Raw genomic sequence first — 22,223 nt, forward strand, 5'->3', positions numbered from 1 at the left:
AATGATAAATGTTGTTTAAGTTTTGATACAATGGTTTATTTTCTGGAATGTCATTTATTAGTCTGTTATTGTTGGTCGCAAACATTCGCCAACATCAATTGAATAATTTAGTGTTGAGCTGAATTTGTAATAAATTTTAGTTTTTATAAGAGAATTTGAAGGTTTACATTTCATAAACAGTATGCTACCTCATACTTAGTGTTTTTACCCAACATCATTAACTTTCCCAAGTATGTAATCTAATTACTAAGGAGAGTGAAAATCTCATAATGTACTCAACAAATTTTAACTACTTAGTGCAAACTGTATGACAGCAGTAAAATCCTGAGAAGATAAACTATTAATAAAAAAATATGCCTGTGTTTGTTGGTACATTAAAACGGGGTAATGCTCTCTGCATTAACACACTGCTGAGGCAGCTACTTTTTAACAACCAATGAGATTTGTCAAATATCTTACAGCTGTAAATGACGACTTACAAACAGTTTTGTAAAGTGTGAACGACAGTGGAACCTGGCTATAACAATATTCAAAGATCCTCGAATATTATGATGATGATGATGTAAATGATTGTCATTGTGATTGAGATTCATATTTTTAGTTTATTTTGGTGACAAATGGCAAAGAACAAATTTATTTAACCTTTTTTAGTTTTACATACAGTATTCATTCTTAAGCACTGTACATGCAGCTGTATATACTGTATTCACAATATACACAGCAGTACGTCAAGTTCTCACCAAACTTCTTTACTTAGGAGTGAAGTAATCAGTCATTTTACTCTGTTGTCTATTTGCCCAATACCCACATTTCTAAATTACATTCTGTGTTCATTATTTCATCTGCAATTTCATTGCCCCCTCCTCTAGTTTCAAAGAACAGGTTCACAATTCTGATGGCTTCTGAAGTGTCACTCACAATAGGGATAGGCACTTCTTGCAGTTGATTTCTGGCAGCAGTGCAGGCAGCAACAGATAATCAGTGTCAACAAACGTGTCTTCAGTTTCAGCAGCATTTATTCCTTCAGTAGTGGTTCCTGCATGACATAGCTCTTGGTAGTTTGGGCTGTGCCCTGGCGCCAAGCTTTGGCAATGCATCTGATCACATCCATCAGTGTAATAGTATAATCCTGTCTTTTTTTTCGAGGCATTGGATCACTTTTGGTGATATGAGCGAAAAATAGTGGCATTTCGGACTCATAATTACTCCTTGGTCCATGGGCTGCAATAAGTTTGTCATATTTGAAGGAAGAAAAATGAGCTTAATATTTTCCAGGCCAGAGTGTGCAGAATGTGCTGGACAGTTATCAACAAGAACAAGTAGCCTAAGCTTCCCATCCCAATGCCTTATTTCAGCTTCAAAGTGTTCAGAGGTCATTCTGGACTTTTTATTAGCATTGTAGTGAATAAGCAGATTTTTTACATGCTTAAAACATCTTAAGATTTTCTGATTTATCTATCGTGTGCAATTTTTTCTTCTCATTTCCATCTGTGTCGGCGCAAACTGTAACTATTATTTATTCTGTAGATAACATGCCGCCAACACATTTTTTGCCTTTGAATTTCATAATCTTGTCTGATGCCAATTAACAGAAAATGGCAGCCTCATCTACATTAAGATGTCACAGTCTGCATATCCTTCACAGATGGTAGACCACGTGGTAGAGAGCCATTGTTGGATTATTTCAGTTTTTACTCTATGGGATTCATCGCTCATTGCCGAAAATAATGCCGTGATGTTGCTTGAATCTGTCAATCCAGCCACTGCTGCACAGAAATTCCTCATCTTCTAAATTTCTTGGCAAATTCTTCACTTTCACCGTAAGGAGAACGTGAATGCTTCTCTGATGCTTAAACCACTTAAGCAGTGCTTTGTCCACATCGCTTTATTCAGCCTGTTGTAACTGCTTAATTTTAGGTCAATTTTGTTCAAACACAGTAACAATTTCGTACTTGTTTTCCAAATTGTTTAGACTGCGGAATTAACAATGCCAAATTTGACAACCCACGTCATCCTTTTGAGTTCCACTCTCGATTTCATGAATCACTTTCATTTTTTCGTCCATTACGTAAATATTTCTTTTACTGGCCATGCTGCTCAAAAATGCTTTTGCTTCATAGCAGTTGTTATGGACACTGACATCACATGTACTGTTGGTGTGTGTTCTGTCATCGTCACCAGTACTGTAGTGTGAATGAACTAGTGTAATAATGAGGTGAGGAGTCTATATTACACCTATTGTTGATGAGAGGGTAGAGGAGAAGACAATGCCAGGTCGCTTATTAACAAAAACAGATTGCCTTCTACAGTTCATTGATTCTTGTAAAATCTTGTTGCTAAGTGAAGCTGAAAATGTCATGTACGAGGTACATTTGTCACATTAAATGAGGATTAGAAGTATGTTCCTTACGAGGAATATGGCAGTACTACAGAAATTACAACGTTATAGCCGAGTTGTCACTGTAACCGATATTGTCGTTTTAAAGTTCAGCTGTATTGGTCGACATTTTAAGTGTTTCATTTTTAAATGCAACCACTGACACTGAAACGTTTCTGCACGCAGGAGAAGTTTGACGGCCACCAGCAGTTCTTTGCCATCGTGCAGCTGATCGGGTCGCGCAAGCAGGCGGAGGGGTTTGCCTACCGGCTAGAGCTGAACGGGCAGCGGCGCCGGCTCACTTGGGAGGCGACGCCCCGCTCCATCCACGAGGGGGTCGCCTCTGCCATCCTCAACTCGGACTGCCTGGTGTTCGACACCTGCATCGCGCAGCTGTTTGCCGACAATGGCAACCTGGGCATAAACGTGACGATATCGATGGTGTAGCGAGGTGGGGGGCGGCGGCAGGAAGGGTTGTGCTCGGGCCGGGGCAGAGGAGGGCGCAGATGGTGGGGGGCGGGATGCCTGCGGCCCTGTGGATGGTGCCGGAGATGACTGTCCGGTGTCAGACGCACAAGAGTTGCTCCGCCTGCTGTCCGGTGACTGACTGATGGGAGTGACTCCTGCCATCCCCACTCGGGAGGCTCAACAGACTGTGACCGGGGCCCGTGACAGGCCGATCCTGCAGACACTGCCGTTCCCATCTCCCACTCGTGTGTTAGTGTATGTGTAAGATTACTCTGGGACTGAAGCTGTATTCCTACCGCAGCACCCCTCTGTGTGACAAATTACTATGTGACAACTCCTAAAATTGCACCTGTTCCCAGTATAATTTCTTCACTTTGAAAAAAGTATAATACAACGGTGTGTCTCCGTAATGAAGCCTAGCAGTGTGTCATCAACGTGGCAAGTGCTCAACAGATTCCCATCGAGTCATTTTGAGTATTATATTAGCCCTGTTGTGCTTATAGTACACTTGTAAACACCATGTGAAAACTCTTTTAAAAGTCTTTCCGGGAGCAGTGTCGAGATAGCGTACGATTTTGTTACTTTGAGGCTAGATCTCTTGCATTCCAGAATGTGATTTGCTCGTTTTCCCCGCTCAGCAAGAGTTAAATCTTTTGGGCCAGCGAGTTAATCTGGAATGGTGTAATTTACAAATAACTGTGTTTGTGGGCCAGACATTGATTAATGTTTTTAGTATCTGACTATTTGTGACTGCTGAAATTCTTACAGTTCCAAAGAGAAACTGATGTCTGTGTTGTAAACGGCAGTCTGATTAATACACATATGTGATAACCATTGCAGTTCCTGTAATATTGTAGATGATGTTTAAAATTTGTGTGGCTGTGGGTCAGCCTATTCCTGTAACACTATAATATTTAAGTGTGTTAACTGAATCAAAATTTTTTGATAGGCACAAAATTATAGTTAAATAATTGTACTCAATGCTATGGAGGCAGATATTATAATCATCGTCATATAGTAACACTTACTTAGTTTAAAGTGCAGTGTGATTCTGTTTACTGGGATATATGTGGAGTCCTAAAATCATACAATGAACGACACTCCTACATAATAACAACAACTATAATTGTCTTTATTTTTATTTTTGTAATGATCAGACATTCTTGTGTAGCGACTTGCTTCTTTAATCTTCCTGTGAAATTTAAAGCTCTTGTTTCATGGTAATAACCATCATTTTAGTCTCATGAAGTTAATTTCTAGAAACATTTAATCACAGTAATTGCTTTGTAGTTCCATGGTGCAAAAAGTGGTCTTTTAGGTACTTTGAGCATCATGTAAGCGCCCACAAAGAATGCTCACCGGCTAGATGTTAAATGTAAATTTTCTCATACGACTGCACAAATCAAGATTTTTTTTATTAATTTAAAAATAATATACATAGTAGAAAGACACTTCGGTTGTTCCTTTTATCGCTGATTTGCAATCGTGTAGCTGTGTTCTTTCATTCCTGCTTAATACAACATTTCAGTGTCAACTATTCTCAAATCAACATTTTTAATTATTTAAAATATTATACAGATTAGAAAGACTTTGTTTTTCTCTTTTACTGATAATTTGCTATCAAGAAGCTGTGTTCTTCCTTTATTGTTTAATCTGACATCTCATTCCAGTGCTCTCGCCACTTGATTTGAGGTTTGTTTGTTTGTTTGTGTTGACGTGCCCCTGACATTTGCACCATGTGAACATCTGCTGGTTCAAATAATAAATGAAGTAATCTTGCTAACTGTTCATTAGTTACTTAGAGTAAGTTACTTTAAACATTTGGCAGCTTGTCACATAAATGTTGGACGTAAACTGGGCATTGGCACAATTTGTAGATACTGGTCTGTTAAATTAGATCAAATTGTGTGAAATATATTATGTGGAAGTAATCTGACACAAGTGAATGTATTTTTATAAATTGTGAGACGCTTCTTACCTCCAGAAGTATGTTAGGAACATGAATTTTTGCATCTAGGGTTAACTTCCAGAAAGCAGTGCAGTTGCAGAATGTAGGCGTGTGATCCAGCCTTAGCTAACTCTCAAGAACTCCCGACCCGTCTCCAATAGATTGCTCTACCGAAGATGTGGCGGACTGAGATACGTGCGGCACGTAAGGCGATACTGGAAGTAGCTCCGAACACATTCCGCCTCTGCAGTCTTACTGGCATGATGAACGTGTAAATTCTGCAAGTGGGAGGATACCGTCCATCCCGGTGACCCCTTTTCTGGACGGTAAGTTGAGGATTCTCTTTGTAATTGTTCAGCACAGTAGGGAATGTCTGAAACGGAGATGTTTGTGCCCACCTTTTTTGTGCTTGGGTCATGTGGGTTTGTTCTGTCTTTCAGAAAGCACCAGAGCATGCAGTTTTCATTCATATTTTTAGCAAATTATATCTCTGAGGACCAGGGCCAGATTTCCAAGCATTACACCCTAGGCCGGAGACTTTTCAGGGCACCCCGTCCCTCTGTCACTCATTGATTTTAGACTTTCGACATTTTTATTTTTTGTTGCTCTAAAGAATTAAGATTCTCTACTACAAAAATGTAATCAGTAGTGGAATTACTTAAAGCAAATGTATTGTGGATGTAGAAATTAAAAGTTATGTTGTCAGCTATTTACTTTTCTGCTCAGAAAATGAAAACTATGTTGGAGTAATTGAAAGGAGTAGGCTCAACTTTGGCAGTTTGCAGTTTGGTTAAGGAAAAGTGTGTATGCAGAGGGGAATGCAGAAGCTGTTCTCAACCTAGAATGACAACCAACGAATCCACTGGTTCACTATATCTGCAGAAAGAAAATAAGTAAATGTATTTTAATATGAAACCATAAATATATTAACCTAGAAAGTTAGTGTTAGACTTAAGAATCTTTCATTGAGACTTGTTTCCAGTCTGACTGTCAAACCAATGTCATCTAGTACATAAAGCAATGCAAAATTTGCAAATCGGGCACTTTATGACTAGTTGGCATTAACAGTTGACCTACAACTGAACTCTACTCATGTGTGGGATGATGAATATTCAGATCTACGTCCAGCCAACTTGCTTTAGATTTTCCATTATTTCTCTAAACCAGTACAGCCAAATGCCAAGATAGTCCCTTTTGAAAGGACATGACCAATTTCCTTCCCCCATGCTGGAAACAATCAGAACTCATGCTCCATCTTAATGACTTTGATGTTGATGGGATGTTAAACCTTAACCTTCCTTTCTTTGTTTTACTACTGAACAATCAACCAAATGCAATGCCAATGACAGTGCTGCTGACATGCTGTACAAGTTTTCAGGTGGTGGGGAAGAGAGAGCAAATTTGTGGAAAATACAAATACTGATTGAGATCTCTTGGCAACACTGTTCCTTGTACCCTGGTCTTGGGCATGGGCATAGCTGATACATGTGAAAATCCTGCTCTGCCAAAGGTAACTTAAGAAAAATAGAAATTCACAGATTCTTTAGATTCAGAAAAAAATGTGTGACTGTGTTGTGTGAAATACACTTACTGAAATTCTGAAGTTATTAGAGATAAAAAGCAGTGGACTGTTATCCACTGCTTCTACAGAAATAAGACTAAGTTACAGGAGTTGGACACAAAATGGAGGGAGTGGTTGACAACAGAGTGAGTCAGGGTAGCAACCTATTCCCCATGGTATTCAGTCTTTACATAGAGCAATCTGTGAAGAAAAACAAGGAGAAATTTGGAAATGGAATTGAAGTTAATGTATTAGAAATAAAAACTGTTTGAAGGTTTGTTGATGGTGTTGCAATTCTGAAACAGTAGGGGACTTGTGTTCATCTTACATCTCTTTTCCACGTATTCATTCTGACCAACTTAAAACAGAAATTTTAAAAATGGTATAAATATAGTTTAGTCAAATTAAATCAGGTGACGCTGATGGAATTAGATTAGGAAATGAGATGCTGAAAGTAGGTGACTGCTGTTTTGGCTGCAGAAAAACTCATGATGGCTGAGTAGAGATTATGTAAAATACAGATTTGCTATAGCAAGAAGATAATTTCTGGAAAAGAGGAATATGTTAAAATTGAATCTAAGTGCTGAAGTATTTTCTGAAAGTATATTTGTCTTTAGTATAGCTATATGCAGCTGTAGCATGTGGTTTGTATACCTGGGAAACTGCAAAATTTGCCAATCTGAACTAACCTAGACCTCGGGCTATGCTGCAGATCAGCCTGTGACCACAACCAAGATTTTTGAGGAGAGGGGACAAAAGCTAGCCAAAAGTTTGCTTACTGTATCTCCTCTGTGTTCCATACACAATTACTGAATCACACCAAAAAGAAACTCCACGATGTAATCTTCAGGTATCGTATTTATTTGTCGATGTCACATTTCCAACATTTTTATTGCAACAAATTTTAACTAAAAGATGCATTTTGAAGATAGCTCTTTAATGCAGTGTATGTTTTCTTCACTGCATGCTTAATTTTTTTCATGTTTTCAAATCTAAGCCTGGGACGTTTATTGTTGTGTGTATGTTCAGTTCGCATCTTTTATGAGTATGCGAGACAAAAGCTTGAAGTTTTCGTGACATCACAGGTCTTGCGCTGTGACTGGTGGCAGAGGCAAACCGAACAGCTGCCATGTTGATTTGTTTGCGAGCTAGTGTATTATATGTGTCAGGGTTTTCATATTTATAGTTCTGTTTAAAGAAAAATATGCAGTATAAGTGACAAACGACTTCAAAACACACAATTTTTTGAATGGTTTGTTTGCTAAAGTATTGGAAAATGTGACACCTGTGTAGAAACATGTTACCACCCATTTTCACTTCATTTAGTAAGCTACATGGGTAGTTACAACAAATGAATTACTTCTTATCACCTGTTAATATACGTTTGCTTACCATAATTCGTTTGTTTATTGATGAAATCAGCTCGTCTCCCATTGCTCGCTACACAATAGTCTGTGACTATTTAATTAAAATTTGGACGATTCAGTAGTTCTTTTTCAAGCTCATCTTCAAAATTTTTACCTTATAAATTGCAGACTGAATTAATATTTTCCTTTTTTCAGACTCACTGTATGCTGCAGTTATTGGCAAGAAAATAACTCGAGCACAGTTCACTCACAAAAATAAATTTATTATACTGGAACGGGGGCTTTTTCAAGGGCATATTTCCTGTATACATTCATGAAATCCCCACTAGATGATAACAATGTAACTGTATTCTACTGCTGTCTAGCGACACACGTACAAACTTATTCTCGCGGTGTATAGGATTGCCAACAACAGGGAAAAAAACTATCTAAAACACTGTCAGTTCATTAATACTAAACGTCGATTAACCATATGTCAAAGTACAGGGTAGCGCTGATAAAAGTAGCTCATGGAAGTATAAAGGAAATGCAGTGAAATTGTGGAAACAAAGAGCTGAAATGGACTTAACATTTATTTCCAATGAAAATGCAACAAAAAGTTCGTTTATAGATGGTGCTGAAAGCAAACCCTTGCAATATCAGTACACAGCTGAGCACATCTAAGCACATTCAGATACACCCGTCGTGAAGTTCGGATATCGATTGCGGCTGTCACAGCTGGTGATGTTTTTCAGTTGATGTATCGTGTGTGCATTTGTTTCATAGACCTTGCTCTTCAAATGATGGCCACAAGTGTTTGCCGACAGTTCGTTCCTCAGTGAAGGCATCACGTATTCGTTCCAGGGATACATTAGATGTATGGCTGTTGCACCATCTTGCTGGAAGAGGCTGTGTTGTCCTTCATTTTCAATCAGTCAAGCACAAAATATATGAAACAGTTCCACATATGCAACATCGTTAATGGTAGTGTTGAAAAATATCAGTCCGGTGGTGCAAATTTGAGTTACACTGCACCAAACGCCGATTTTTCATCGTTGAGTGGTTGCTGACACAATGTTAAAGGTTCTCCATTGCTTAGCACCTCGTGTTCTGCGAAGTCGTGCGACCAGAGATATGAAACGGTGCTCCATCACTCATGATATAGTCGAAGGGGGTCCAACAAACATTATTCAAAAGCCACATGCAATAATTTTTACATTTCTGACTGTCATCCTTTATCTCACACGGCATTAGTTCAGATTAAGACTTTTCAATATCTGCTGGCAACTCCTCCTTGTTACATGTGCCTGTTGGGCAAACTTACATATAAACTTCTTTGGGCCCTCAACAATTCTTTGATGAAAACCTGCAATGAGTTTTGGTGTGGAAACTGAAGGAATTCTTTGTTTTCTTACATTTTGTACAGATCCGCAGCATGCCAGTTTTATATAGGCTCTGTATTGTTCTCTCTGCTGGTAATCCTCTGTCTTGATACTTCATCCTGAAAGTTTCACAGGTTTCCTTAATTGAACCTGTTTTCACATGTGCTTCTACAATTTCAATTCTTTCTTCTGTTGAGAAAGTCATTTTGCAAACTGCAAAGAGAAGTTTCTAACCTCAGTGATGAAATAATGTGAAATGCTGACAGAAGAATGCTAACAGTTGATTATTGCATAAAACCGTCCATTGTTGTAGCTGGTTACTTTCTTTCAGAAGGTGAAATATTACATTCTCATTCAAAAGGGAGCCGGGCTACTTTTAACTGTGCTATGCTGTATAACAGAGATTCACAGAGACAGGCGTTCAGTAGCTAAGTTTCAGCCACTCTGCTCATTCCCTTTCAGTGTAATGTCGGAACATGAAAATTGTGTGGAATTTGGTAGGGCACCGTCAGGTGAAATTATCAGAGCATGTGGGAGACCCGTAAGAGCTGTACTCTGTGTAAACTGTACCCCGAAGCCTCTGTATGTGATGCTAACATGCATTTCAGGGCTTAGCATTAAAGAGTTGCTACTAACTGCTCAAAAACATGAGTCGTATTGACAATTCCAAAAAATGTAGACTGTCATTTGTGGGGGAAATATTCCAAAAAAAATTGAGAAAAACATATTTTTTAATAGTTCTGTCTTGGAACTATGGCTAGCCTCGTGGGGAAGTAGTTGGTGGGCAGTAAATGGTAAAAGTAATGTAGTTGATGCGTGATATATTTTTGTAATATGCACGAATGTTCTTATCGGAAATTTGTCCATTAATATATGTATACTGAATTTACTCAGCAGTTTTAGATTCTGTATCAAATCGTGTGTTAAATGTAGTGCGAACATAGACATCAATCTTTTACCAAAGCCGGGGAGGTCGGAATAGGTTCGATTATCATGCTCTAGCCCGTTAAACATAATGGTGGTGGTGGTAGTGGTGGTGGTGGTGGTGGTGATAGCTTTTAAAGCATGAAGTTACAGAAGAATACTGAAGGCTAGGTGGTTAGGAAGTAACTAATGAAGAGGTGCTGAATGCAGTTGGTGACGAAAAACTTCAACAGAATTTGATTTTAAAAAAAAAATAGAGAAGTGTGGGAGGCTGCAAAAGCAGAGAATGGGATATCTGGCAGTATCATTTTTGAACAGCAGAAAATAGTGACAAAAGCAGTACAGCTGCAGAAGAATGCAAGACGTAATGGGTTGTCTTGAAAGAGGTTTTAAGACACATACAAACAAAACGAGGATAATGCAGTGAAGTTGATGTGGAGGGAAACAGACTAGGAAATGAGGCACGGAAACTACATCCTTACTTTATTTTACATGTCCATTGTTCGTGAAATCTTCCTTCTCCACCGATCAGCAGCTTTTACAGCATTGTCCTTTGTCCTGTGTTTTGTAAATTGACTGCTCCATCCAAGAGTGTGTAGAGGAGCAGGTGGTGGTGTGTTCGGATTTTCCCACATTTGCACAAGTTGTCATCTACATGTTGTCATTTCCTTAGGATGTTTTTGCATTTGGAGACTCCTGATCGTAGAAGACTTGAGTGTTCTCGAGGATGAGGCGATGTCACAGTGAGGCCCCAAGGAAATTCCTCTTTCAACTTGTAAGAAAGATTGACTTGTGCCTCCTGCTGTAGATTTAAGTGTCTGGTCTCTTGGTGCAATAGTTAAGGGAGTAATTCTCTTGAGGAAATACTTTCTCGACTTCAGGTGTCTAGTGACAATAGTGAGGTTATATACAATATGTTGTTGGTCTTCTGTTTGCATCTCTCTCTTTTTCTGCAGCGACTGCTCTTCTAATTTGGGGTGTAGCTATACCTATGAGGGATTAAACAGCGGTCAAAGGTGTAGTCTAGCATCTGGTTAACAAATAGTGCTGCCTCATCTACTTGCTGAGAGTTAGCTGACACTTGCCACACAGCAATGCACACTCTCCTGCAGCAAAATATAGCTGCAGTAGTAGACAGGTTTTGCTATGTACGCAGCAAAATAACTGATGGTAGAAATACAGAGAATATAAAATGCAAACTGTGTATCTTGAAGATCAATATGTTGGCATTAAATCTAAATTCAAGTGTTGGGGCGTACTTTCCGAAAGTATTTGGAGTACCAAAATAGTATAATGAGGAAATGGGTTTGAGAACAGAAGCTTGACAAAAAGAAGCTCCATGCAAGGCAAGTAATTGAGCACACTCAGCTGACCACAGATTTACTTTCCAGTGTTTGCCTGCACTCCATTTTCATGTCATTGTCCTGTCACCCGCATACAACACACGCTGAAGAACTAGTCACACTATGTCGGATATCTGTGGACACTATTTTGTGGGATACTCTTAGTTCTGTAAAGCAACAATGCTAACGTTGTCGCATTCAACCACAATGTGAAATATGTTCCAACTTACACACTATGTTTCGATAGTCAGAGCAACTATCCTCAGTTAGACAACCATTATAACACACAGTCATCTCCCACTCAGGAAACACACAGTTGTGCAAAATGTAAGACATTTTACAGTGGGTTCAAATACTACAATAGTATTATTGTTTGATAAACAACAATCACAACCTCTTTTACTAAAAATGGTTAAAATAAAATAGTCGTGGAGAGTACCATTGATATCGTCAAACAAATGTCCTCAGTCTCCATCGCAATGAACGTGTATGCACAGCATTCTTCTGTACCGGTTGGTTATAATTCATAGAGGTCGACTGTGGACAGTAATTATCATATGGCAGATATTCTAATGCATTAATGGGGAACTGATTTACGCTGGAAAAAATTTTGTTCCAGTTTCGGACACCTCAACAGCCTTGCCACAGTGGATACACCAGTTCCCGTGAGATCACCGAAGTTAAGCGCTGTTGGGCGTGGCCGGCACTCGGATGGATGACCGTCCAGCCACCATGCTCTGTTGTAATTTTTCGGGGTGCACTCTGCCTCGTGATGCCGACTGAGGAGCTACTTGACCGAATAGTAGCGGCTTCGGTCAAGAATACCATCATAACGACCGGGAGAGCGGTGTGCCGACCCCACACCCCTCCTATCCGCATCCTCCTCTGAGGATGACATGGCGGTCGGATGGTCCTGGTCGGCCACTCGTGGCCTGAAGACGGAGTGCTTTTTTTTTGCCACCTAGTGCAAATAGGGTGCTGTGAATGCAAAAAAGACATATAGAAATGTTTACATGTGAAATGGGTTAGGAACACAATGTAGGCAGAAAAGTTCAAATGAGGGAGAAAAACGTAGATTTTGTTGTTAACCACCGCCTACACAGCTTATTCAGTATGTGCGCCAGAGATTTTGACGATGCTGCGTCCATAAAACAAAATTATCAACAGTTGCTTGCAGCAGTTCCAGTGGAATTTGAGCAACATTTTCCTGTATACTGGCCTCAGATCACCTAGAGACTGAATGTGTCACTGGCAAACGTGTTCTTTATACCCAGTACTAAAAGTAACACGGATTAATGTCAGGTCACCTTGCACGCCAGCACGCCACAGAACTGGAAAACCTCTGGAGATAACAGGTTCGTCAAGTTCACGGAAGGTTGCACTAAGCACTAAGCAGATCTTTCAAGGGGGGGGTATATGAGGTGTTGCTCCATATCGCACGAAAACAGTGGTTTCCACACAGTTGTGCACTTCCAGAGGGGGGAATCACATGTCGTACAAGGGGGTCTCGATAAGGTGCAGATGGCACGGTACAGGCCTTTTCGGTGTATTATCTTTAGAAATTTAAAATGCTGTCTCGTACTCATTAAGAGGTGCCAATTCAGAAATTATATGTCTTGAGTCGGCATAACTCAAGGTGCAAAAATTACCCAGACAATATGCATCCAGTGTCTTAGAATGGGAGCACTTGGTGACTTCTAACAAACTGTACACATGTGAAAATCTTTTTGATTCCCACCCCCCTCACTAATACCACCATAAAGACATTAAAAGAAACATAGTTTATCACTTCCTGCTTTTCCACTGTTCAACATTAGGCATGACTTTTTAATATAATAATTCCTTATTATTAAATCTTTCCGCAACACATTTTGCAGATAGTATCCACAAACACCACTAAGTCATAGTACAATATGTATTTCTGAAGATATGGTGTAGTATTATACACGGGACATCGATTATTTAAAGAATTGCGGATTTGGGGGAGGGGTATTTGTATCATTTTATCACAAAGCAGTTGCCACATATCCTGTGTGTGTTTCAAATTAGTTTGGCCATCTTGTTTAGACTCTCTCTCGATTTCTTAATGTTACTGAGTTTAGTAATATAATGTTTGCAGCTGTGTGAAAGGAAACTGGTGCAGTACTGCTGGATCTTCCATAGTACAGAAATATTTGAAAATATAGTTCTTGCTTTTGCTTTCCGCATTCATTACTAAAAAAAATTTTGTTCGTGAATATCATTTGAGGAGGAGTAATGGGAACTCACTTAAACAGCTGTGAAGTTTTAGCAACACTGACGTGGTCCTAAAGACCCAACAAAAGAGAGAAAAATTGCAGTGAAATAAGGATTGACATTGGAATTGTGTCTGAGATTTAGTGGAGTTTACTGTGGTGCAAGGAACTTCAGTGTTAAGGACACAAAGCAGCATTTCTTTCATTAAAAAATAAAGAAATAAATTAGAAAGGTGTTATGTGTTAGAAGTTCACGAGAAATACTTCAAGATTTTATTGAGACTTTTCTATGAGAGAATAATATAAGAATGGGTGCAGTTGAATACAACTAGTTCCCAAAGATTTGAAGTAACCCTCTGTTATGGAGCTCAAAGAGTGGGACTGTGGAGACGTAAACGTTTGCTGCTGTCTACGGACAGAACCAAAACATGAGGTGTGTGTAAGATTGATTTGCACTTTAACTTTCATTGATATTACAGTGCGCTATTTTTCCTTATTGCCTCTCCCCCATTATACCCTTACACACACACACACACACACACACACACACACACACACACACACACACACACAGAACCCTGAAACTTGTCAATAAACTGTTTTAACAGCTGTCGTTTGCTGAAAGCATGGTAGTAATACAGAGAAAAGATATCTCAATGTGCACATAATAGCCACTCTAACATGACACTGTTGGATTTAATGCCATCTTATGTACTACAAATAGCGCTAATTACTATTGAGAGTTGAGAAGTTCATAGTATGACTTGTTTTCACCTTCTTAATGTTCAAATCGCACTGGAGGAGAAGACGGCCTCCATTAGACGTAACGAAGAGCCCATAAATGTGCATAGAATCAAAGTGACAAAATTGGAATGGTGGGGAAGATATTACATGTTTGAACTGTTTCTGTTGTGGTGAAAAGATTTGTGAAAAAAGAAAATCCTGATCCTTGTTTTGTAGTTTCACTTTGGAAGAGAACATTCAGAATGTGAAACTCTCGTCAGAAAATATGGTACACAATGAAACCCACACACGGTGCCACACTTGTTGTGGAAAGTTGTATAAAGTGGAGAGCTGGCAGATAGAACTAAACAAACTGTACTTTCCATTGTCCTTGGTATGCCTTTGGAAAACTTTAAAGGGGCCAAAACTGGTTGGTTCAGTACGGGGGGAAGGTTTATTTTGCCTGAAATTCCTTGGAAGAATGCTAAACTTTTACTTTTTTTACCGTATGTATATTTGTCTCTCAGCTGCCATATTTATTCCGATCTTCAAATTATATTGTGCTAGATTTTCACTATCGGGCAAATGCAGAGGATGCACATAGTAATTGAGAATACACATCTCTGTCGAGAAACTAACAATGGTGAAGGCATCCACGGCCTCTGGGATAAAAACTGGGGTGTACAAAGATTTATTGTAGTTGTGGAGCCTGTGGTCAGTTAATTCCAAATGACGTCTTAAGGATCTTCTTAAAATTATATTAGCAACTGAACCTGGCCCCGCACAGGTCACACTGTGGATCTACAGCCAGACCACTTATCTGGTGTTGTGATAATTTTGTTTATGGGCCACTGTGTGATTGTAATTAAAAATCAGAGGAAAATGTTAGGCAACTGAGTATCATAACTTTCGTATGATTTAATCTATTTAAGCTAAACCCTGCGGGAAAGTTCTTGGCAGTGCAAATGTCATCTGTTCCGTATCTTAGCAGTGCTTAGAGTTACACGTTGTGGTAATGATGGGCGCTGGGAGCTATTGCACGTCCTGGTCTGCCAGACTGCAGTGCCAGCTCGTAGTGAGCTACATTTTGTGTGACAACTTCCTGGATTTCCCTTCACATCCCTTAAACACTATACACCAAAGTATTTATTCTTATCAACTTAATATGTAATATGTACAGCCTGCTCTGCAGGTCATTTAGGATGTCATTGGTAGCTCACACTGGCCTCCCAGTTGTGGTAGCTCGTGCCAGGCTGCTGCTGCACTAGGCTGGCCTTCTACGTACCTGCTGTGTCCTCAAGCCTTCCTTGCTGTCAGTCAGTCAGTCATTGAAAATCATATCAGGAAATCTGTGGTAGCTTCTGATATTACTGATATTAGCCTTAACATACAGACAGAAACAGTGATGGAGGGCTTTAACCCCATATCATCTCTCTCTCTCTCTCTCTCTCTCTCTCTCTCTCTCTCTCTCTCTCTCTGAACCGTTGTGAAGTGCAAGGGAGAGGGTACTCTGTGCGTGCTGTAATTAATCTTACCCTCACAATTCCTATGTGAGCGAAAGGTACAGGGCTGTTGTATATCCTTAGTCATTGTTTAAAGCCAGTTTTTGACACTGTGTTAGTATAGTTTCTCCAAATAGTTTCCATTTATCTTCAAGAGTCTGCCAGTTAGAGTCTTTCAACATCTCGGTGACACACTCTCACAGGTCAGACAAACGTGTGACCATTCGTGCTGTCCTTCTGTGTACACGTTCAATGTCCCTGTTAGTCCTATTTGGTGTGGGTTGTACACACTTGAGCTATTCTAGAACAGGTTGCACAAGTGATTTCTAAGCAATCTCGTACATAGACTAACTGCATTTTCCTAGTATTCTATGACTAAACCAAAGTATGCTACCTTCTTTATCCGTGACTGAGCCTATACGACTGTTCTGCTTCGTGTCCCCACCACAACCAAGTATTTGTGTGTGTTCACAGATTCCAACTGTGAGTCTTTCACACTGTAGTCATAAGATACTCTGTTTTTTAGTTTTGTGAAGTGAACGATCTTATATTTTTGAACATTAAAGCAGGCAGCCAGTCATTGCACCACTTTGAAATCTTATCAGTCTGACCGAATATTTGTACACCTTTGTTCAGAATGTATTTCATTGTAGGTAACTGCATCATCTGCGAAAAGTCTGCATTCACTATTAATATTGTCTGCGAGGTCATTAATGTATGACATGAACAGCAAGTGACCTAACACAACTCCCTGAGGTACACCAAAAGTTACTTCTTCGTATGTCGGTGACTCTCCATCCTCGATAGCATCCTGCATCCTCCGTACCGAGAAATCCTCGATCCAATATTATTGGCAAGAATACACGAGCAGAGAAATTTAGAACTTCATCCACACTGACCGCATCGGTATCTAGCAGGCCCTGCCCTCAGCCGGAACAGCAGAACTGAGTGGCACAGTGTGGTCCGATGCCCTGCAGCAGAGGGGATTCAGTGACGCAATTGATGTGCCAGGCGCAGTGCCACAGACCCGTCCGATAGCCCGTATGATCAAACATTTGATAATAAGCACAGGAGTGGTACTGAGGCAAACGCTTTCCAGAAATAGAGAAATACTGCGTATATGTCGAGGATATTGGATAGTAGTTTTGTGGAGCACTCGTACTACCCTTCTTGTAGACACCATTGATGCTAATCTCTCTTTCACTCAACTTTTCAGTGGTACGGAGATTAAATTGGGCCAATACTCCTGCTTTTTCCTTTGTAAAGGAACATTTGAAAACTACAATTGACACTAATTATTATTTCTGGTGTCACATTCTGTACATATTTCACCGGTAGATATGATTATACAGTCTCTCTCATTATTTTTCGTCACTCTTCTACGTTCCTACATAGTCAGGAATATCCTTTTCCCTCATTAAATCACATTGTGTGAATCTAAGCATTAATTGTACACTCCTTTAGTCTTCTTCCATTCGGTGTGGACCCCATTATACTCTTCAGAAGCTTTTGTTCTCGCATTCTTTTGATGTGCCCAGATGTGTCAACAACTGAATTTTGAACTTTTATCCTGTCTCTGACAACTTTTTCTTGTCTTTTCCATCCTTAGATTATTGCTGGGTGTCTCCAGAAATACATATTTGCAAAGAGGAATTTTGGATTTGGATGGCAGTCCTTTGTCCTAACTTCTGAAACGTGCATAAAAATACATTTTTCTAGTGTTTAGTATCATTTCTTATGTAGTTAATCCTGAAAATTCCATTTAATAGAGAGATAGTCTTCTTTCTTTAATTTATCTTGCCCTAATTTCTTTGATATTTCCCGTTATTTGCAGTTTACAGTCTTTAGTATTTATACTTGCTAATAGCTGTTGTTCCCAGTGCTTTTTCCAATAATAAATCTTCATTTATAGCACCAGTGACCATTTATTTCATTTTCCTTATGTTTACATTTAGGTATCTGAAGTTGCCTGGTAATCTGCAAATTGTAATGAGTTCACTGTATTATTTAGTTAGATCCCAATATTTTTACATTTTTTTCTGTCAAATTTTGTGGTCTAAATGTAAAGTGTGCAAGCCTAGAGACAATAATCCTGGTCAAACACAGACATTCTTCATTTGCCTTTACTCGAGCTTTCACCTCTCAAAGATGTGAAGGTATGCCAGGAGGAACAGTGATTTGGATTCTACGTTCGAATATATGTTTCATCTTCTTAGGAGGATTACCAGGTGAGGTTAAGCGTGTGATTGTCACCAAAGTGGCATCCAATTGAAAGAACTTGGAAACAAAGAGGACCTCCCAGTAAATCATGGCATATGAATTTACTTCTACATTTTTTCATTCCACTGCTCTGTAGTTTAGCCCGTGTATATTTTATAATGGCTCTAAACTTTGATAACTCATTTTGATTTATTCATTTAATTTAAAATACATAGTCCCCCCCCCCCCCGGTTCAATGTGACTTCCATTGGATATTCGTCACATGTCTAGATCCCCAAGCCTACATACGATCTCCACTTGTCTCTTTTTCATTTCCACTGTCTCCTCTCTCTTTGGCTCCCTCTGTTATCCAATTCTGTTTCTCTTTCACTGTCACTTTCTCTCTCCCACCATTAGTGTCTCCTTCCTCTTCCGTCACTGGTCTCTACTATTCTCTTTCAGCACAAAAAAATGTGAATATGTTCACAGACCAAAATTTTTGGCGAGGATAAAAGAATGAAGATTAAGGCAGCTGGTTCCCCACTTTTCTATCTTTTAAAGAGGAACATATTTGCCTTTTTTGTGCCTTGGGAGGAGCATTTTTCAGCTGGTTCCATACTTTTCTGTGTTACAGCAGGACGTACTGCTTATATAAAACAAATTATATAGGTCAGTAAAGTTTTGATGGTTTGTTTATATACTTTGACATGTTTACATTCTCTGAGATATATAAACAACAAATGAGTACACACAATAGTCACCCATCCAATCACCCATCCAATGCAAGTTCACTTTACTCTACCTAACATAAAAATCTTTAAGATTTTTTACCCTGCACTACACAGTATACCAAAAAATAAAGTGTTTGATTTGCAACTATGGAGAATTTTGACAAAATGTTTTCTAAAGTGCTTGCACCACCAGGTGACACAATCAGGTAATGTCTACTGCAAGATAACATGTATAGATATGAAATGCTCATTACACAGAGACAGCACATCGTAGTTTACTGGTATTGGTGGAAAAAAAGCATAGTTTGGCGACCTCAACCCCTTTCACTACGTCAGTTGAAACTATATTTACACCTCATGCTCGATATTTCGTGCATAAGTACGGTAACTTTGAATCTGTCAGTCTCTGAAAAAATAATGATATTGAAAAAAGCTTTGAAGTTCCGTGAGAATATCACCGTAAGAAAATACAGTAAAAATTTTGATGATCTACCATAAATAGAAATTAAAGACTCTGCCATTCCCACAGTTGGTACATATGGTACCCAAAAAACATGGTTTTTAGGGTTTTCTCAAGAGCCGCCCATGGACAAATGGTGTTTTTTTTATAAGCCATCTAAGACCCACCTTAGACCACATGTAATGCAAAAGAACCATCCTATTTGCTCAGTCTTCCTGGGTTGGAGGGAATGTGTAATGTGTAGATTGTGACACTGTCCTATAGGATAGCTACAGCATGCTTCTTCTTCCAATAGATATGTGAATGGTCACTAGGCCAAGGACTATCCAAAACACTTAGCCCTTTATCGCATTGATCAATAGAACCCAAGAAATGACCCCTTGAAAAATCACATTCTCACACGCAGCTTTTTGGAACATGTTGGTACTGTGCACAGAGTGATCTTCAGCCTCCATTGTTTTGTATTCTTGTTGTAACAAAGGTTTAGTAATTGTTCCGTAAAGCCTACTTCTGGTACTGGTAACATAATTTTAGTAAAAGTCTTCATTTCTTGAGTGGTACTGAAAGACTCCTATTTTCTAGCCATTTGATGTCTAAATAGTTCATAAGAATGTATCCAGGATCTGAGTTGCATTAGGGAGCTGGGCTAGGTGGTTTGGAGCCAAAGTGCAAAATTTGTATGCTGCATAAGGTCCAACATTGGAGAAGAAAAACTTACAAACAGAAAACATCCCAGAAAAAGAGCTGTAATTGCTTCAGTAAATCAGTAGATAACATGTTACAGAAAAGTGACTTCGTAGACTGTTAAAAGTTTTAAACATTATTTCAGTTTGGTTAAATAGTCCTGAAAAACATTTGAAGTCATCGGCTTATGAGGATTGCATTGCTTCTTGGTGTACTGCTCGCACAGAACTAGCCCACATTTCTCTTTCCCCTAAAGAAAGTGTAGACTGTAGTGTCTTGAAGATTTGTGTGTTATAAATCCAATTCCTCGAAGTTTTTGTGTTGGTGCTGAACAGTTACTGTTTTTTTTTTTTTTTTCTTCTTGTCCTGACTGTGACTATGTGTTTTCCCACTCCTCATGTACATACCTGCCTCTCTGCTTTACTTTCATCAGCTGTGTTAATGATATGAGTGTTTATTGAAATTGAACTTTTCTTTGTTTTTGTACTTGTGATTTTTGAAACCGCAAGTGAATTTTTTTTGTTTAGTAGCTATTAGGAGACACGCAAGTTGCTATAGTGTGTAGTAATTTAATATTTTGGTGAGAGTCATTCACATATTGCCCATTAGAGCCCACTTTGGAGATATTCTTCAGGAATGACAAATGGAAGGAAGATAAACAGCTGGTACAAACCACTGTTCTAGGCTAACAGTTTACTACTACTAATGATTGTCTCCTGAACATGTGGTAATCAATGTCATTCCTTTCTTTCGTTAGGTACTAACAGAATATATCGCAGATGACCTTTTAATGCATACACAGAACAAACATTACTTTAAAAAGGCTACAGTTTTTCCAGTTGTAGTGTAAAGTTGGTGCTAATCCATGGCACATTCCATCTTTAGGTTGTTGCCAAGAAGCATTCTGAAATTTATTTTACAATAACAATATCCATAATTTTTTGACACCTGTGTCACAACTGAGGGTATCTTTACTATATTAGCTAGAAATGTTGATCGTAAGGTGTCGTTATACATCAATGTGCCGGTGTGCCCCACTCTTCTTTGTCACGATAAAGTTTGACTGCACCTTTGAAACCTGTTGAGGGTTACAGTTAAGCTTTTACTAAACAGTCACAGTTCTTAATTGTACTACATAACACTTTTTCATGAATTCAGAGTTTGAGGAAAAGGGCATTGTTAGAAGTTATTTTTCGATGAGCAAGTGTACCACAGCCTGCAAATTTATATGAGAATGATAAGAGTCCCAAAGGGATGATTGAAATGAAAAGGTAAAAGTGTAATCAGCCCAAAAGGTCGAATTGATCACCACAATCCTTTTTTTTTTTTTGCACAGTTTTATTGGAAGTGGTATGCCTTGCCTTTGTCTGGTCTTGATGTACAAGGGGAGGTTCCCAGCGATGGGATTGACTTTTTGAAACCACCTATACAGTGAAGTACGTTAAGGTCCCAGGCATCACACCCTGCAAATCTTTATCGATACGTCTTTGATCATTTGTTTTTATTCAGTTAATTGCTATAAGTGTAGTTTTTTAGTTGCTGTTCCTTTGTCACAGTATTTTAATCACTGTATTAACTTTCTCAGTTGCTCTCAATTTTTCTTCCTATATTTTTTCACTTGGAATTTTTTGCATGTGATTTTAATTATTTCAGTGTATTAACATTGATTTAATTTCTTCCGTTTCATCAGCCTGCATTTGCGTCCTTGTTATTGCATCCATATTTTGTTTTTTAACCGAAAACCAGCACTTTCAAATGTTTAAAGAACACGATAGATAAACAAAAATAATTAAATGCACAGGCACAGATATACCAACTTCAAAAAGAATAATCAGAAGAAAAAATGAGAGCAATTAAAAAAGTTAATACAGTGATAAAAATGATGACCAAGGAATAGATATTAAAAAAATACATTTAAACTAACTAACAGAATACAAATAAAGATCAAAGTCATTTTGATAAAGGTTTAAAAATAAAAAAAGTTCAAAGCACTTGAAATTTGAACCTACAACCTCCTGCATATGACTCTTGTACCATAACCATTATGCTTAGCAACCAGTCTCTAGTCATGAAGCATCACACACAATTTTGGAATTTTTTCTTTGTTGATTACTCACAAATGAGGGCCCACCAGAGAGTGAATGGTTGCAGTGTGTCATACCTGGGACTTTACCCTACAATACCTTATAGATGGTTCCAAAAAGTGGTGACCTCTCCTTGTTAGCCAGTTATATGGGGACCTACAATTTTTACACACAGTCTGAACTAAGATTGCATCTAGGAATTGTTTACATTGGTGAAGGCGAAAGAAATGACGAAGGTGAAAGAAATGATGATTAAG

At 38.8% G+C, this 22,223-nt stretch overlaps 2 protein-coding genes across 4 annotated transcripts in view; both read left to right on the forward strand.

Annotated features, from left to right (window-relative positions):
- Positions 1-4,786, forward strand: part of LOC124719955 (E3 ubiquitin-protein ligase SIAH1-like) — a 68,249-nt gene extending 63,463 nt beyond the window's left edge. The window contains exon 3 of the mRNA XM_047245166.1: positions 2,564-4,786. Coding sequence (XP_047101122.1) covers positions 2,564-2,824 — 261 coding nt within the window. The 3' untranslated portion in view covers positions 2,825-4,786. The remainder of the gene's footprint in view (positions 1-2,563) is intronic.
- The window catches only part of LOC124719954 (serine/arginine repetitive matrix protein 2-like), a 327,019-nt gene that overhangs the window by 63,662 nt on the left and 241,134 nt on the right, over positions 1-22,223 (forward strand). Inside the window, exon 1 of one of the 3 annotated variants that reach the window (XM_047245164.1) lies at positions 4,938-5,119. The exons of the other annotated variants lie outside the window; for them this stretch is intronic. The gene's annotated coding sequence lies outside the window, so the exon portion shown is untranslated. Of the gene's footprint in view, positions 1-4,937; positions 5,120-22,223 lie in introns of those variants that run through there. 3 annotated transcript variants of the gene reach the window in all.

This window comes from Schistocerca piceifrons, chromosome 11 (genome assembly GCF_021461385.2).
Source record: "Schistocerca piceifrons isolate TAMUIC-IGC-003096 chromosome 11, iqSchPice1.1, whole genome shotgun sequence".
Classification (NCBI taxonomy): Eukaryota; Metazoa; Arthropoda; class Insecta; order Orthoptera; family Acrididae; genus Schistocerca; species Schistocerca piceifrons.